Below are 19,218 nucleotides of genomic sequence, written 5' to 3' on the forward strand. Positions count from 1 at the left end.
TTCTAGTACAATAAAGATCCTAAATACTGATAGCTCAGTTAACTTACTGGTACAAATTTACTAATAGCATAATGTATACATTGCAAGAAAGTAAAATAGTGTTCGATTTATTGTTCCATATTAACTTTAAATAGTTCTGAATTAGTTTGCTTGACACAAAGGTATGGAGAGTCTGTATATTTTCAAGACAATGTGTCAAATATAGAATTTATAAGCTGTATTTATATATATACTATACAAAAATTACCATGGAAAAGTATAAAATTACTTAAAGATAGCAATCTATAGATATATAACAGAACAACTTAAAAGCAACAGGTTTCCTTTTTCATAAAAATAAAGAAAACCCTTACTAAACACATTAAGAGTATCTCACAAAACCAAAGACCATATGAAGTTCAATTCAGCATTCTGAAAGGTCATAAGCTTTACTTAGAGTTCTTGATATGACTGTGTAAACACCACAGAAATAACTTACAAATATCTTCATAAATACCGGAGTTCAAACAGTTAAACATGTATTATCATTGGGCAGCACGGAGTATATAGCATTGGCCCAATCCAATCTACATCATTATGGCTACCAAAATCACCCATGCTGTTCTAGATGGAAATAGGAAATCATGAATGTTACGGATCTCATGGGCAGGCACTGCACGGATGGTCTACGCGTACGTGGGAAACCAGACCACACCCAAGGCGCATGGGCGCTATGGGCCACACTGGCTCAGCCAAGCTAAGGTGGGCAGATGACAAAATTCCAGAGGAGTGTTCAGTCCTACAATTCTTCCAAATGAATCAAATCAGATAAGATAAACTGTTGAGGAACATTAGGTGCATGAAACCCCTAACACCTGGAATAACATTCCACCCACTTGGTAACTAGGTTCCCCATCAGTCTCAGCAGTCCTACGGAAAAATTGCTGTAATTCTCACTTTTCAGTCATGTTTTCTGAATCTCGTGGAGTCACTGCTACCATTTGAGCTCTCTCATAATTTCTATGAAGGATGGGAAATTAGACATCATTCCATCAAAGGCCTTGTAAGCAAAATTCGGTAATTGATATCTATAGCTTGTAAAAAGACATATACAAACACGACTCAATTTCCACCCCCTCCTTCCTCCCCGCCCCGCCCCTCCCCCACCGCGTGTAACAGCTATTGGCTTTTATTCGGTGCATCATCTTTTTCTGACCCCTACCCTACAACCTTCTCTTCAGCACTGCAACATGTAACATATATCCCATCCTCTGTTTGAGCCTGGGGAAGGAAATACTCATTTGTAGGCATTTTAGACTTACTTAAGTCGCCTCTCCATTGACATTGCACAAATGTTCCTCCACCTTCTGTCTAGATTGCGTGTAGCCTGCTGGATGGAGTCACACTCTGCTTCTGTGGCACAAGCATCACAGTCATGAAGAAGCACTTCACACAGATTGAGAACAGATGCCACTCCAGTGCTGTGTTTCTCTATGTCCCTCTGAAGTTCCTGCAGATGAAGAAATTAATTCTTAAAATAAATTGCAAAACATGCATAAATGTAAATGCATTTATCTTCTACTTATTAAAAAAAAATAATAAGCTTGTAAACAGGAGAAAAGCATCCAATGAATACCTATTACGAGACTGCATCTGCACAAGTGGTGTTGCAATGTTATCAATGAGGCCAGGAGAGCCTGGCAGCATGCACAGCCCTCCCAGGGACTATGAATACCAAACCATCACCTGGTACGAACTGCCAGAGCTCTGCATGCTCAGCTGAGCATCTTTCACATACATTTAATCAACATCACCAATAAAAGGTGGAATTATTCCCAGCCTTTTCCCATTATCACATAGAATGTAAAGCAGAAGTTAGTAAGACAAGTGTGAAAAGAAAATATGTTCTTATCTACAGTGAGGGTTTGGTGGAGGTACCCTTAGTGAAACTACTCTTCCCCAGGTGAGCTAGCTGCAAAATGACACATTTGACACGGGGATCGGCAGCAGCACATACTGAACATCTCTGGTAGGAATTTTTTCTTCCTTCAACTTTCCAATTCTATAGTATTTTCTTTGGAAACAGAAAATTCAGGACAGCCAAAGAAAACACACTTAGACTGTCATAGCACTTTCTGTATGTGATCAGTATTACTTCTTCTATCAGTTTCTTGGTTGCAATGACTTGTTCTACATTGATGATAACATTTCATCTTGAAGCAATGTTGCAGCTTCAGTTTTGAACTACAGGTTCAAGTTAAGACAAGCCACAGAAGTAATCAGCTACTTCTGTTGGATCAGTGCAAGGAAAAGAAACTGTGCTTGACTTCTGCCTGCATTTGCAATGAATCATCAGAATATTAGATGTAAAAATCAGGATGGACAGCAACAAAGCCAAGACAACATAATTCCAGTAGTGACAAATAAGTACTAATGTGACTACACCAAAAACTAACATATCGCATCTGGAATACTATGTTCACTTCTGATTCAGATGTAGAAAAGAACTGTGACAATTAGAGATGTGGAAGTTTATTTAGGAAAACAAGAACTCAGCAACTTCAGGATGAGTAGAGATAAACTGCTCTTTATAATTTTGCTAGTGAAGCTAGTGAAATGGAAATATAGTGTCAACATCTTGTGTCTACATACATTTAAGGTGTAACTAGAAAAACTTTTCTTAAAGCTAGCAATATGATGCTCTGAAAATGCCTGCCAGCAGGAAATGAGACCTAAACGTAGAATGTAAAAACCTCAGCAAATTTGAAATGGAGCAAGGTCATCTTGTATCAGCTGTCTGATTTGGTTGTTTGTGATAACTGGGGTTGGACTCAATGAAGTACTCTATTTCCTCTTCTTATCTATGAAACGGAAAGCTATTTTGTGAACATCTACCTCAGATGATCAAGTGGAATATCACAATGTTTTTCTCCTCAGCTCTGGCTCTTTCACTTGCCTGGAAAATAGTTGGACATTGTGATGTCCAAGTGCTTATTCTTCTTTCTACCCATCCTGAAATGTTATATAAGGGCATAAAAAGACTATAAAAAGATGCAATACTCTATGAAACACATACTCCAGACCAGCTATGAGACTCAAGGTTAAGCAAGTTCAGGTAACACAATCTCCTCTCTGTTCTTTTGGAGTAGAGCAGTAGTGAGAACTGCCAGTTGGTGGTCCTGAGGATTCCTAAGAATTAAACTTTTTTTTATTCATCTACAGAACCTTTCTACAAGCAATGTCTACACTGTTTTTCCCCCACAGCCTTACATTTATTTCCCAGATTTTAAAATTTTCTATGTTTATTAGAGAACATTTAGCCTTTGGATTAGTTCACAAAGGAGCATCACTTTTATGTACTGCTGTCACCCACATACAGTTTTTCTTTTCCTTTGTCAACCCGAAACTAAACACCATTTTTTACACATTTCAAGTGGTAGCAGAATGAGAAAGTAAACCAAGTAATCCTTGAAATGCAGTTCATGACCCGAGGAGAATACTGCAGTGAAGTTACCCTACCTTCCCCAGGATACCTAGCTTCAATTGTATCTTTAATTTAACTACAGAGACCAGCAATCTGCAAAACTGATTCTTGGCTGAAGTAGATGCTGACAAGTAGATAATGGAGTTACAGAAATGGAATTTGCCCCTCTTTCACAGTATAATATTATTAATGTAATCTTGTGTACGAACAAGTGGTAGCAGTATGAGGATTGAAGATAAGATCTCAGTGAAAGATCAAACATGGAAAAGAACACAAGATCACTAATACAAGAAGAAAGAGGGATGAAATACTTGAGAAGATGGTCAATGTTCTTCTGAGATGCAGTGGATAGTGATATAGCCTCCGACTAATAAAAATACTGGTTGCCATACTTTGAGTGTTGGTGGTGTTTTTTAATTATTATTATAACCATGGCTTGCAGTGTTACAAAATCAAATCATCATCAAGTTTCCAAACATGGCATCCTCCCAGGGTAAGATTCACCTCTATTTCTCCCCTTTGGAGTTCAAATTAAGCCACTCACACTTCTAGAGAATATCACTGCATGGGGATCATCACAAGGAAAGAGCAGAAGGCAGAGATACACCAGTCTCTGTGCCGAGAAGTTGGCTCGCAAGAAGTGGTTGTAACCAACTCTGGGATGCCAGCATAGAGATGCTAAATAAAAAATCTCAAGTATCTACTTTGTTGATAGCAACGTTCAGCATATTAAAGTGACCAGCACTTTATTGTCTCAGAAACACCAGTCATTAGTGACACTTGTGTGTTAGGGATAATAACTTCTATGTAAATTACATATTAAATATTAATAAGCAATTCTGTACATCCATGTAGCACATCAGGTGGGGAGCTGGCAAAACCTCCGAGCAGGTTCTTGTGTCTCAGTCCCTCACGCAGCTTAAGAGAGCAAAATGTCAGTTTGTACACTTCATACATGAATTATCCCCAAAACATTCTCGCAAATCTCTTCCCATGCATTTCTTTCTCCTCTGGAGAAAGAAGTCATCTCCAGTGAGGCACCAGAAAGGTATTTTTGCCAATCAACAACCAAGAGGAACACAACAGAACACTCCTCCCCAGCAATGTGCTAGATAAAACTGCACTGGGCAGTGAAGTGGAACAGGAGAGAGGAATTATAGCAAATCATCTTAGGTAGCTCATTAGTTTTAATGCCCACACTGGTTGACTCAACATTTTTCTTCTCATTCCAGTGTTGACTATTATGTTCTAGCACTGCATAACAGCTTTGTGTGCTATAAACCAACCAGTTGTAACTTCACATGTATAGCTCATGCAGCTTCGCGTGCAATGTGATTCTCAAACAAGCTGCAAAATAAAACTGAGTTAGAAAGATTGCTAAAAAATAGTAATTTTCAAGCATGTGCAAAATTTGCAAGGTCTAAAAGGTGTCAGTTTTGCCTCTGGGAACAGACAATTCAAACAAACAAAAACCACAAACCCCAAAGGAAAAAACATTGCAATAACTCATTCGGGTTACATATCTCTTGGTGCCTTACCTTTCTCAGAAAGGTCAATCAGCTCCTGGTGGATTTGCTGTCAAAGCCAGCAGAAGGCTCTATAAGTGACACAGTAGGTACCACTTGCCTTGATATTTACTTACATTTTTGCCTCATGCCCCCTCAGCATTGAGCTGCATATGGGCAGCCCAAGGACACGCTACTTTGGTTCTCCCCATGTCATCGTGCACCTGGTAAGTGTGTAGTGTTTTACCTGCTGTTCATTTAGCTTCCTTTGTATCTCCTCAGAGTCACAAGTTTCATAGACAATAGGTTTGGACAGCTCTGACTCAATGTGGGAAAGCCAAGATCTCAGGCTGCTCATGTTTTTATCCAGCTGCTGCACTGCAACGAGGGTCTCCTTCAACTTCTTTACCCTGTAAAGAAAAAATGACAGCATAAGTACACCAGAAGGAGAATTTCCACAACATGTTTCAGGAAGTTTTCAGAGACACTTAATGGCAAGTTCTATTCCAAAGTCTTCCTTTATTATGTAACAGCAGTACATGTGCAATTAGTCCTGCATTCATAGGTTCCAGTTATGAAAAATCAAAAGTTTACTAATATCAAACAACATTTTCAAAGCTTTTGTACCTTTATCAGTTAAATGTTTGTTAAGAAAGGATTTTTTTTTTTTGCGCTAAATAAAGTCACACACACCAAAACCCTAAAACAATTTAAGTAATTTAGTTGTTTATTTGACCACCAGATGACATAAATTCTTCTTAGACTACAAATAAATTAACCATTTAACCAGTACTGATGGTGGAGTGCACAGAGTGAACAAGCCTTTTTCACTCCCATGCTTTCCAAACATTGAACTATGTATCACAGAATGGTTTGGGTTGAAAGGGATGTTTAAATATCATCTAGTTCAACCCCTCTGCAATGAACAGTGACTCCTTGCATTAGATCAGGCTGCCCAGAGCCCTGTCCAACCTGACCTCGAATGCCTCCAGAGATGAGGTATCTACCACCTCTCTGGGAAACCTGTTCCAGTGTGAAGACTTGTCCTTGAATAAGTAAGTTTTAGAGAGAGAAATCCAGCTGAGAGTTTCGTGAGACTTCCTGAGTCCCAAGGGCTGCTTTAAGTTGTTCTTGGTCTTAATGGACTACTTCAGATTGAAACGCATGAAACTGAAATGTAGCTACATGGTAATTTCTAAGTAGCAGTTTTCTTGAGACCCTAACCCTGCAACAGCCATGGCCAGGAGAAGTGTGGGTTTGTGGTTGGGTTTTGGTTTTTTTTTTTTAATTCAAGGGAACATTAAGCTTAGAGAGTAAGGAAAACCATCCTGTCTCAATATTTTTTCCTTCAATCTGTTTCAAATGCAAAAATGTCTGTCAATAATTCCCTCCTTCCTATCCCCATGTAACATATAACATATATTATTAGATTATGAAATTGTTTATAAGCTTTTTTTTCCTTTTATGTAGTACCACAAACAATTTGAGCAACATTCCCTTTTATGCTTCTATCGCTTTTCCATTTAATTATTTCAGTTTCAGAAAGCTTTAAGAGATAAGTTAAACTGGGAACAGACTGACTAAATTGGGTTGAAAAACACAAGTTGCCAGATTTGTCAAACAAACAAAATTTCACCTGACTATCCTGTAATTCAAACAGAGCAATTCACATTTTTTCCAGAATAGTAACCAGCAGGAGTACTTGCAACTGACCATTAAAAGTCTAATATGGGTGTCTTTTTCTTACCAAGGCAAAATGCAAAAATCTTCACATTAACTTAAAAAAACTTAAAAGATTTAAAATTTTTGTCTCTTTCTAGCCCTCTCTTTAGATCACAGATGGCCAAACCGTAGCTCTTTAGCACCAAAACTGCTTAAGAACAATTCAAATGCATCTTCCTTGCGAAAGTCTCATGATCAGCAGCTGCAGGGATCTGATCTGAAACAAAATCTTGCTAATTAGAAAAAATCTGGTTAATCTGAAAATCTGGTTATGAAGGGATTAAAGTCAACACAGTCATGCTGAAAGACTGCCCCAGTCCCCATCATCAGGTTATCCCAAAAGACAGCTATGTGTTTAGCCTTGGAGAGATAGCAGGAGAACAATCAATGTCTGGGGGCACCACTTCCTTGTCACCTATGGTTGTACATACAGTGCTTTGTGGGTTTGGACCAATTGCTACTTGCTCATAGGGTGAGCAAGAAGATTGGTTGTCACTCTTCCGGAACTCACATACAGCTTTTCAGTCTTTGACATCAATTAAGAGGAGTGAAATCCTGCCCATTTTCTGCTTAGATTTCCAAGGCTGGGTGCCACTGATCCTTTGCAGGCACACTGGAGTGGGAAAGGGAACAATGAGTCATGTTCGCTCTGTGTAGAAGCAATGTCACTTTATCATTTGCAAGCCCAAGCTGTGGACCAGGCTCTTCTTGCTTGCAATTGTATAGTATCCTAACCTATGTGGCAGAATTTATTTACATTTTGCCTGTAACACCTGATAAAGGGGCATTTAGAAAGTGTCCTCTTTGCCTTAGGCAGACTGTATGGGAATACATCCTTGCCAGAAAAACCAATCCAGGCTCAAGCAGTGTTATTTTCATAGAATCATACAATGCTTTGGGTTGGAAGGGACCTTAAGGCCATCTAGTTCCAACCCCCCTGTCGTGGGCCGGGACACCTTCCACTAGACCAGGTTGCTCAAAGCGTCATCCAGCCTGGCCTTGAACACTTCCAGGGATGGGGCATCCACAACATCTCTGGGCAACCTGTTCCAACCTGTCCAGTTACATGACCTAACTTACTCAGAAGAGAAAAAGAAAAAGAGCACGACGTTAAAAGAACACTGCAACCAAAATCAAAATCTACTGCTAAACCTAATCTCTTGCCATACTGTTGCAATTCCCTATTCAAAAAACAAACCAAGCAAACCACAAACAAACAACAAAAAAGAAACAAAAAGAAAAGGATTATTCTCCTCCTGCCCCCTGCCATTTACTATTCACACTGTACTATTTTTGTATTGAGTCTAACCTAATAGTTTCCTTGTCAATGCAAATAAACAAGTGCTTCTCTGAGTATGCTGGGCTTACTTTTTTGGACTGAACTGCAGTAGTGTTGTGTCCCTAGCTGAAAACATTAACTGCGAACAAATAATAGATGTAATCCATCGTGTCTTGAGTTTTCCATCTCAAGTTTAGAAGGCAAGATGCCTATGCTCTTCACCTTACTGTGCCTGCATACAAATAATTACATAATGTGTGTGCAACAAAAATGTCTCTCTTAAAAATGTAACAGCTCAAAATCATGTCTTCCTACACTAATCGCTGGGCCTGAACGCTAATGAAACTAAAAGTTCTGCTTAGAAACAAAAGTCAAAATAAAACCATTCAAGTATGTGAGATTATTGGCCAACTGTAATTTTGCCTTTTTGAGATTTCACTTACAATGTTATATTTAACAGTTAGTTATTCTGATAATCATCTCATGCTTTTGTTCCAGCACTATGCATGTTACTGCAAGAGACTTGAGATACTCCTCTCCTTGATAATGAAGATTCTGCATGGAAATCAATGGGTTGGACACATGACACGGTTGTTTTAAAGGCTATTTTTTATATAACACATATACACATATCAGTTTTACTACATTTTACAAATATTTAAGAATCTCAGAAAGGAAAACACTGCCATATTCAATTGTTTGTTTTTATGGTTTACTGAGGAAAACTTATCTGACAACTGGAATGGGTTTATATTGTTTACATTTCCATGTTCCAACTACTGTACCTTGGTTTCCCCAAGAAAGTAGCAACTTTAAAATGTCTATTTCATGTTAAGAAAAGGCAGTGGGAGAACAACTCAGAGCTGAAATTAAGCACAAATCCCTTTAATTCAACCAGTCCTAAATCAGACAGCCTTAGATTCTACTTAAACCTGAACAGGAACAACCCTGTAAATAGATAACAATGCATCATATAGAATTCACAGCTACTGCGTTAGTCATTTAGACAGCTGGTTACTAATATTAAACTTTAAAGGAAACATGAAAAAAGTCTGTAAGAGCATGTTAGCTAAGCCTGCACAAAGGCAGTAGAAATCAGAACAATTTTTTTTGAAAAAATTCTGCTTAGAAGTGGAGACAAAGTTTAAGGAAACACCCAATGAAATAGTGAAAAATGTTACACTACTGAACTCAGTTTTTAAAAACTCAGTTTAAAAATAATCTTTTTAATAAATATTAAAAAAATATTTATTGTCCAAAGTACGGTATTACTGCGTACCAGGACACTAGTACTGCCAGTTATATTTGCTCTTCAGATCACATTCCCATTTCAAAGAGTAAATTTCTAGAATTCTGTACAAAGATAGCAAAAATCCTAGAAAAGGTAATGTGGAGTGGGGAAAAAGAGAAGAAAAAAATCCAAGATAATGTAGGCTGAGTTCAAGTATTACATGCAGTTACAAACAGTCATTAATATGTACAGGACAGACCAGCTTTGATAAGCCTGAAATAGTGTCTTTACAGCCTGTCTCCTTCTCTGCCTTTCCCTCGTAGCCATGCCCCTTTGATGACACAAACAGCGAGCAGACAAATACAAAGTCTGCTTTCTCTCATGTGTGTAGATGCTCTCGTATTTAAAAAGAGCAGTAAAACCAGCCTACCGTTTCTTTCAGACAGCAAAGAGATTTTACTAAGTCTGACTCAGTAACAAAAAATTATTCTGGGATCCAAAAGTACCAGCTATAAAACAAAGTATGCTGTTATCACTGTCAATCCTTTTTAAACTGAGCAGAAAGCAGTAATTTCTAGCTAAAGTAGTGATTTCTACATATCAATATTTCAATTAGTTTCCCAGCAAGTCAAGACTTCAGAAAGAACCATATCAATCAAAAGCAAACAAAAATAGCTGCCTGCCTTGTGATATCACAATTACAGTCTGGGAGATCTGAATCCACACTGCCGTCCTCCGCCATCCTCACAGCATGCAAGTCCTCCGCCACCACCATGAAATTTTCCAGCATTAGAAAGAAGAACTGCTACTCCAAAAGCCTGCAAACAGTGTGTGTTGGGTGGGGGGAGGAAAGGGGACACACTTCTCTTTGCGGGTGAGTACTGTACAGAAAATGTTGCGCGCCAAACAAATGTTAGCAGCCGTTGCTTGATAACATGAGACCGAATGGTGACAAGTGGTCATGTTTCTAAATAAAACTTGCATTCATCAACATGTGCCAGACTTATCTCCAGGAATGTGGCCCGTGAGTGCTAGGGAAAGGGATGAAAACACAACAAAGCCTTCTTTGCAAAGCCTGAGCAGTTGCAGCAACAGCACTGCTTCCTGGCTGTAAGCATCTGTAACTTTTTTTTGCACCGGGATGACATATCAGAAAAAATCATCTGAAAGGATGAAAATGTTCTAGAAGGACAGAAACAGAAGTCTCTGATGCAGAGACACAGCTACCTTTCTGTAACTGTCTCTACTGCAGTTACAGAACTCCTCAGAATGGAGAGGCAATTGAAAAAAATAGATAAGGGACCAGAATGTGAGAAAGAAGAAAAGAGGCTTTTACAGGTGGATGAGAAGCTTCACCACACAGCATAAAATCTACACGTAAAGACTAAGGCTGGACGCATACTCCCATACTATATTACTAAAGCATTTTCACAGAGCACTTTCTGTTTGGTCACAGCTGTAGGAAATGAACCACTAAGAAAAATGCTCCAGGCAAGGGATGGACTGTAGCTTTGCAGAAAAGCACGCAGGCTCTAATAATTTATTAATTCTGTTAGGGATCCAGAATATGAAAAGATATATTTTATCCTCAACACCAGAATGATTAATTTGCATTTACTAGCTGAGTGCAGCCAAAATCATGCTACGTGATACATTCCAAACTCCAAAACAGCACAACAGGAACACACCCCAGTATATAACAACACATTCTAAAGAGCCCCTGGGGCCTTCTGAAAATTATCTTTGGGGGCGCAAACCCTTTTGTCCAGTTGGAATTAAACATCAGTACAAGCACTTTGTACATACATTAACTAACAACTTGGGCTTTAAGTGCTATCAACCTAAGCTAGCAATATTTTCACATCCTAGCATCAAACCTTCCCACCATTTATTTCCCAATTTCAGCAGTGCAACGCTCAAGCTTTGCAGAGTTTTCTTCCACTTCAGTAAGCCCTGGAATGGAAAGTTATCTGTTTAATTGCACGTAACAGTGCTGAGCACACCAGCTGAGAAGGCTAAGCTGAAATTATCTGGAAGTAAAAGTATATAAATATTTTACATAAATTAGTTTAGGACTAGGACTTTACACTAGGACCTGAACCATTACCTGTCCCTATGGAGGACAGGAACATCTAATAGTGAATAGGCAATATAGATCTTTCAAAGATGTATTTTGCAGTTTCTGAACACAATCACTTTTCACTCAGAACTTCCTGAAGGTACTAATTGAACATTTGTCTGAGTAGGTGTTTCAAAAGACAAACACTACAATAGAGCAAATATGCTTTATGTTCAACAACTGTTGGTGTATCACATCCTCTGAAACCAGCAGGCTCCTTGACCGTAATGCACCAATTCCTGACTTAATTGTTCTGTAAGAAATACAGAGTGTTCATTACTTGAAAATGAACCACTATAAAAGGAGCTGAAGTGACCAGAACGCTTCTGCTTACATAAAATTTACTGTTTCCAAGCTTACAGATTTCAGAGCAGGAAAAAGACAAAAAAACAAGACAGCAAAATTAAACACACCCTTTTGCTGTTAACATGGCCAAAGTATTATTAATTCATACGCCATTACATCACAGAAGTGTAAAATATAAGGTCTATGTACATTTATGAAGTGCAAAATTGTGACAAAAATATTGTCAGTAATGGGAGGGAGGCTGTAGCACGACTCAGCAGAAAGCACTGAAACAAATAAACCAGTTTCTTCACATATCAAAACAATCCTGTGTTTCTTTAAGTTAGAAAATTGCTGTTATATTTCTGACCCTGAGTAAAAAGAATTTTTAAGCCCAACATGCATAAGTCTGCCTGCAGTCAATCTCCTCCATCAGTGAAAAAATAATCAGGCAGAAGAACTAAGACTTAGTTTTGGAACTGCTCTTCTCAAAATCATCAACTACAAATGCACTGCTTTGATTTCTCTGCCAAGAATTTGTAAGACAACTTTTTTACATTCACACCCAGTTTTAAGCACTCTTCTGAAGTACGATAGTACTGGAGCAAGGGTCACTAAATGTGACAGCAACCAAACCTACATCATTCTAGCAGATAATGTTTTGAATTGACTCTTCCTGAAGAAATAATGTCAGGTACTGTAATGTAAAACAGCAAGGTGAATTTCCCAGAAATTTATTGATAGATAAGAATAAACTCATTTCACAGCTAACGACGAAAAGGAAGACAATAAAAAGATTTTAAATTCATGACATCCAGCATATTAATCTGTCCAATGTAGCACTTAGAAACAAAACAACTGTTTTACCTGGCTGCAATGAGATCTAGAAGATGTTGCCACCTGTCATTGATCTTGCCAAGTTTGTACTCAATTTCTGATGCCTTACTCTCATGACTGGCTTTAGCAAGTCGCTCTCCCATTTCTTGGAGTTGGATTTTGTTCTTCTGGGCTACAGCAATTTCCTCTTGATAATCCTTGACAACAAAGAGCAATTAGAAGTCAGAGTACTTATTCTGAATAAATACACCCTGCTATACACCACTAAGAGAACTATACAAAAATACAAGTGAATGGAGCAACCACTTCTTAAATGTTAGATGTATTAACATAAACAATTTTATCAGAAGAATGAAAACAAAACTAAAAGACACCTTCTATAAATGTATCTGCTATAATTAAACTCATTACAGGCAATTCTGATTGGACATTTCGTAAAGCATCCAGATGCCTTTGATTTTGCATTCACTTAATTCTCTGGTATCCTGGGAGGTCCTACCTGAAGGAAGACAGGAAAATGCTGCACAGCAAGAGAAGAGCACAAACACAGTCTTAGTCTAACTTATAACCCTCAGTATACGATAAAACCTCCATTTCAGCTAATTCAGTATCCTCTCTGCAGCACAAAACAAGTAAGCGGTTGAAGAACAGTATGTAAGTGTACATGCACAGTGCGATACCTTTTTAAGTTTCTCTATCATGTCTTCTATGAGGATGTCGCCATTCTGAGAAACCCTACTTTCCATTTGTGTCAGCCACTCACAGAGCTCCTTGTTCTTCTCGCTGAAGACAGCCCACTCATTCAGTCTCTCACTAACTTGTTGTCGACGTAAGGAGACCTTAAAACATTTGTGGAGAGTAAACAAAAACAAAATAGTTTAAATGCGTTTAAGAGATTCTTGAAACACTTCAAGCCTTAGTGTGAACTCATCCAGCCCTGCAAAAGTTTTTCAGTCACTTACTTGCCATCAAAACAAACTGGAGTTTTACCGAAAAACTTTGTGTGACTCTCTATAAGTTCAGAGGTGTTAATCTCAGGTTTCCTGTTAGGTACATCCTATGTATAGAGAGAGGCATCCAAGCGTTACGCTCTTGTTTTATAATGCCTCCAACCCAAAGGATTAATGAGATGATAAAAAATAAATTTTCTCACAATTTATGCTTACTTATAAACCTTTACAAAGTATATTAATAGTTTCTTTTTAGTCAGAGATTAAATAAAAATGGAAGATATAAATGCTTGACCAAAGCAAAAAAAAAAAAAGATATATACATAGCATAGGCCAAACTCCAAAAGACTGTGTAATTTGTGCATAAGCATGATTTTTAAGTACAAAGGTATATTAATGCTATATTTTGCATAAGCAATTTTCTACTTGAGTCCCAACACACTCATTTCATAGAAGGCTATTACTCCTGAATGGGCATGACACCTTGAGAGATTCCAAAGGACTGAGGTGTGCCCTGACAGGAAAGAATAGCCATAAAACAAGAAACAGATAAATGCTATAGTTAACACAGGAGGAAGGAAAACATTGCTCTGTTTAAGAAACTGCTCTAACAGTGGCACTATCTCAGACTATGATGAGTAATAGACAGACAAAGATGGACATTGAGTTCAAAATAGCAGCACAGGGTGAGCAGCAAAGTCATCCCTCCAGTTTCAGACATTTGTACAACTACTTACTTCCTCCCCATTGTAATCTGCATTGCTCCTGACTTAATACCAGCATTTCAGCTGAGAAGATGAAGACCCCATCTGCTCCTTCATAAACAAAAGCGTTGTGTCCTTTAACTACCGTGTTAGGTTTAGCAGGGGCACACACATGACCTCACATTTCCTTTCTGCGGTTCTAAACTTGATGGCAGCTTTCGGGAAATAAGCAACGGCTGAACAAAAGTGTTGCACTACGTTACATCCTGAAACGTTCAGTGTGCGCAAAAACTAAGACAAAACTTCCTTACTTGGCTCCCTCCTTTACCACAAACATGCAGCGACTACACTGTAGTTTAGATGTATCAAAATTGGCTCATTTAAATGCAATGAACTCATTGGTTCTGAGTAGTTAACCGAGAAGCATTTCTCCTTCTTTGATGATGTTTTTGAAGCCTTCACAGGTATTTTAACTGAGGTAACTATTTCAGAGTTAGCCCTGATGTATCTAGACTGCAATCTCTACTGAACTACAGAAACAACATAGGATAATTTGAGAAGCTGAGTGTGGGAGACTCCGCTACCTAGATTTCTGGATGCAAAATGGAGGCAAGAAACACACTGACAGCATAATGCACCTGAAAATCAAACCATACTCCTCAGCTCATTTCGCAGCCAAGCAGTCACTCAGACTAGGAGAAATGCAGACACCACTGTCTGAAGAAGCAGACACCATCAGCAGAACTGAAGGTACAATACAGTAACGTTGAACATGGAGGGGACATTCTTTCTGACCCCAGTATCTCCACCAAAGCCCTGTAAACAGTATTACTTCTGTGTTTTTCCCAGCCATACAAGCCACAGGCAGAGATCTAGCAACACTAGCAGTGACTAAAGGAAGCATTTCAACAGATGTTTTCCCTAACTCAGCCAGAGTTCAGTTTTGAATCTGTGTGACTACATGCATCTTCTCTAAAAGCTGCCACTTGCATTCAATTTTTCTCCCAACACTTTTGTTGTCTGTATACTCATACCAATGCTGGGTAATATACTTGCCTGATGGCACAGCTCCTCCCACTGTCTGTGCAGAAGCTCTATGCGCTCACTGAGGATGGAGATATCATCTGCGCTGATATATACAGAGAGGGTATCCTTCAGCAGGGAGAGGTGTGCAAGGTCATCTGTCCACCCTTCAACAGCGTTCTCTAACTCCTTAAAAGAAGCACACAGGGAAAAAGGACCAGTCTGATAACAAATAAGAATTTGAATGTGTTGATGTAGCATGAAGACAAGGATTGTTATCCCATTGAGTTAAAGTCATATCTGAGCAGACTCACCATTTCAAGCAGTCTGTTTCAGCCCCATTTAAAAGAAAAAGAAAACATCAACCTGGTGTGTACCATTATTTTCAGAGTTATGAAAAACGTAGCTCCCCAACAGAGATTGACACCTCAGCCTTGTAGCAAGCAGTCACAAATTAATGTACTACACAAATCTCTCTATAGTTCAAAGGTATTTGAGAATTCCAAGTATTTGCAACTTCTCCGTATTGAAAATATTTTCCAGTAGTAATCCAATTCTAAACTGCAAAGAATATAGCATCAAAGTGTTATCTAAGATCCCTCACAGTAATCTCACCTCAAATAAAAAGCACTAAAATAACAGTTAGATACCATGAAAATTGAAGTTAGAATTTCTATAATAAAAACACACTTATATTCATAGAATCACAGAATGGTTTGGGTTGGAAGGGGCCTTAAAGATCATCTAGTCCCAACCCCCCTGCCATGGGCAGGGACACCTTCCACTAGACCAGGTTACTCAACCTGGTCTAGTATTTTGCACTTTTACAGTATTCTTCAGACCCTGTTCTCATCTCACTTTGATCAAACCTATATTTACCCTGCAGGATTTGCATTACAGTGACATCCCTCAGGTATTATGCTGTTCAAATGTTACATGGATAATTTCTTGTCACAGGGATGGCTGACTGGTTTGCACAGTCAGTTATGTGAAGTTTGTTAACAATAGAAGAGGTTTCTGCACAAAAGCAGGCAAAGATGAGACAACAGTCAACAGAGAACAAGTGCTTTACCTTGCAACGAATCTGCTCTGCATGCAACTCATCATGGTGTTCTGGCAAAGGCTGAGAAAGCTTTTTTTTGAATGATCTTAGCTTCTCCAGGGAGTCTCCTATGCCCCTTTCAGATTTTTCCCAGTCCTGAAGACAGAACATTTAATTAAACTTCAATTCAGATCTGGATTATGTCAGTTTATTTGCCTAGCTAAAAAACTTTTTCATAATAATATCATGCCCTGGAATCTCCCTCTAAATAGTACTCATAATCTCAGAACTTGACTCATACTTAGGACTGTGGCAAATTTTTTTTGTGTGTATGTCTCTGCTAACAGAAATACACAAGCCAAAGCCTCCCATTATTAAAACATTGTCTAGATTCAACTCAGAAAAGCCTCTCCCTGCCAGAATTATTTTCCACTTTTCTTGAATGCCTGTACTAAACACACTACTGTTCTTTGACAAAAGCTCCAATCAGGTGCATTAATTTCCAGAAAAAGTGTGGTTGGGGATACTGCAAATTCAGATCAGACTGAAGTACTGCAGCATCTCCTTTAACTTATGATGCTAGAAGCTGCATCCAGCTTTAGTGTTTGTATACTTGCCAAAATTTTAAATGTGTCCAATCCATACCATACCATACAAATCGTCATGTGACAGTACAGTTTTACTGCCTAACCACTTGTTAGAGCTTATAAAAAGGTACTTAGAGACAGAAAGATCTCTAATAAGCCAGTCAACCCATAAAGAATGCCAGTGGTGTGATACCAGGAAACATGGAACTTGTTTCTCTTAGTCTTCTGTTTCAAGATATTCTCCTACCAATGCCCTTGTATTTATCTCCTTCCATTGTTTTCCAGTCTATGCCAGTATTTCACAATCGTCTTCAGGATGCAGAATTACAAACAACACGTCTTGTAACAACCCCATCTCACAGTGTCTTCTTTCTCCTCTCCTCAGTAAGTAGTATGACCTTACATGACAATAGTCTGTGATCTTCTTAATGCAACACATACTCTTTTAGAATATACACTTGTGTTTCCCATTTGGTCAGAAGACCACTAAGAAGTCATGTATTTAAGACCAAGATAGCATAATGTAATGAAGGCTTGATACCTATGAGATGATTTATGCAATTTGCATGGTGATTTCCCTACTTCCTCACCTTTAAGCATTAAGTTCCATATTTTCATTGAGACAAAATACCACAGAGCCTTTAGTCTCCCTAGAGGCAGCTTTCATGACTAAAATTTCCTGACATAATTCTCACACTAGCAGCTGGGCTACGAGGAACAAGACTTGAAAGAGGAAGAAAAATTTACTTATCTGAACTTTTCCAAAATAATATTGCACTGCTTTGCTTCCTGCTATCTAAAACCAAAACTGAAGTGTCTGTAACTGTAATTCTATCAGACCTTTGAAACTCTTCTAAAAGCAATTGCCTTATTCTATTAATATACATGTCCAATTTTTATTATCCTCCCTAGAATGAGTAAAAGGGAAAACCAGACCAAATTGAAATTCTAGCCTATCATCTTCAGTACTTAAAGTGAGGTTAGTAGACATTCCGGACATTGCTTACATCAAAATAATGCTCAAGGATCCATTCTCCAAGATCAGATGGTTATCTAAACTAGCAAATACTCAAGACACTGGAAGGAGACTCAGACTACTACATTGCTAGATAGGTCTTGACACTGGCATGTAGACGGAGTTCAGATGGTATGTATAAAAAGTAACCAGCACTGGACAAAATAAAACACGTTTTTGCTCTACGTTGAAAATAGGAGTGTTGGAAGATCGTTTATTGGCAATGTTCTGGACATATCAATTGAAAGATATCAACTAACATACAAGACTACTGTGAAGTATTACCATTCCCAGTTTCAGAGCTGGTAAAACAGAATTGTGAGCTCATGTGGTGTATAGATGCAATTCCTGTACTTGTGCTTATTGCTTAAGAATGCTTTTCTTCAACAGGGTTCACAGTGAGAAACTATGAACTTGCTGCAGAAGTACAGAAGAGATCACACACTTACTTTCAGTAGTAAAGCAAGCTGTTTCTTTTGTTGCTCCAGTTGAGTGCTGGCCATCTTCCACCGCTCCTGAATTTCAGTAAGCTCTGTCTGCAGGGCTGCCTCAGCTCCACTGTCAGCAGAGAGCAGCAGTTGCTTCCCAGCTTCCACAGTGAGGATATAACTGCCTTGCTGCCTCAGGAGAACTTTCTCTTTAAGCTGAAAAAATATTGTTTTCTGTCAGCTTTGTCTTTTTAACTACAATTAACATCTCAGTATAATTCATTCTCAAGCCTATACTTTAATTGATTGCATACTTTGGTTTACGCATGAGCTACTGCCGAAATACTTTAACGTAACCTTTTCATGATCAGTTCCTGCCTCAGACCTTTAGAAAATCTTTTCAAGGAGATAAAGACATGAAAGACTTCTTTCTCCCCATTAATACCAGTATCTCAATTGCTCTTAAACCGTTCCTCTAGAGTCTACTATGCTTGTAAACTTTATTATAAGATGTATCTTCCAGCCAAAAAGCTTGAAGACTCCAAGCTGCTAAATAGATACTGTCAACCTCACATGAAGATGGGCCCTCAAGGTATCCTTTTTTGTTAGCTAGAATACATTCTTCAAACAGCACATCACTGTTTTTTTTCAAGACAGTTTCAGTATCTTAGCTACAAAGCAAAAACAGAATCAAACAAGGCTTGAGAGAGACAGCCCAGTAGTTCTGTTGCATTTTCTTTATGAACTCCCACTTCATTTCCATCACACTGCTTCTTCTGAGGCCATGCCAGTTGCAAAGAAGAACTAACATCCAATATTGCTTTCTGCAAATTCAGACAGTCTGAAGCTAACACATTTTTAAGAATGTTTTAAGTGATAAAGACTGTAAAAAAGGCAAGGGTTTTTTTACTTTTTCTTCAAACACACTGGACATACCTGCACTTCATCCAGTAGTGCTCTGGCTTGCTGCAATGGGATAGGAATGTTGCCCAGCCCACTCACTGGCTGACAGGGTATTTCCACCAGCC

At 38.5% G+C, this 19,218-nt stretch overlaps 1 protein-coding gene across 1 annotated transcript in view; it reads right to left on the minus strand.

Annotated features, from left to right (window-relative positions):
- The window catches only part of LOC104507106 (nesprin-1-like), a 71,265-nt gene that overhangs the window by 25,395 nt on the left and 26,652 nt on the right, over positions 1 to 19,218 (minus strand). The window contains exons 17-24 of the mRNA XM_010148283.1: positions 19,127 to 19,218; positions 18,212 to 18,406; positions 16,191 to 16,316; positions 15,152 to 15,307; positions 13,122 to 13,280; positions 12,472 to 12,638; positions 5,216 to 5,378; positions 1,302 to 1,489 (exon numbers count right to left, since the gene is read on the minus strand). The exon at positions 19,127 to 19,218 is cut by the window's right edge and continues 182 nt beyond it. Of these exons, the coding sequence (XP_010146585.1) occupies positions 1,302 to 1,489; positions 5,216 to 5,378; positions 12,472 to 12,638; positions 13,122 to 13,280; positions 15,152 to 15,307; positions 16,191 to 16,316; positions 18,212 to 18,406; positions 19,127 to 19,218 (1,246 nt within the window). The remainder of the gene's footprint in view (positions 1 to 1,301; positions 1,490 to 5,215; positions 5,379 to 12,471; positions 12,639 to 13,121; positions 13,281 to 15,151; positions 15,308 to 16,190; positions 16,317 to 18,211; positions 18,407 to 19,126) is intronic.

This window comes from Eurypyga helias, unplaced genomic scaffold (genome assembly GCF_000690775.1).
Source record: "Eurypyga helias isolate BGI_N326 unplaced genomic scaffold, ASM69077v1 scaffold31893, whole genome shotgun sequence".
In the NCBI taxonomy this organism is placed as follows: Eukaryota; Metazoa; Chordata; class Aves; order Eurypygiformes; family Eurypygidae; genus Eurypyga; species Eurypyga helias.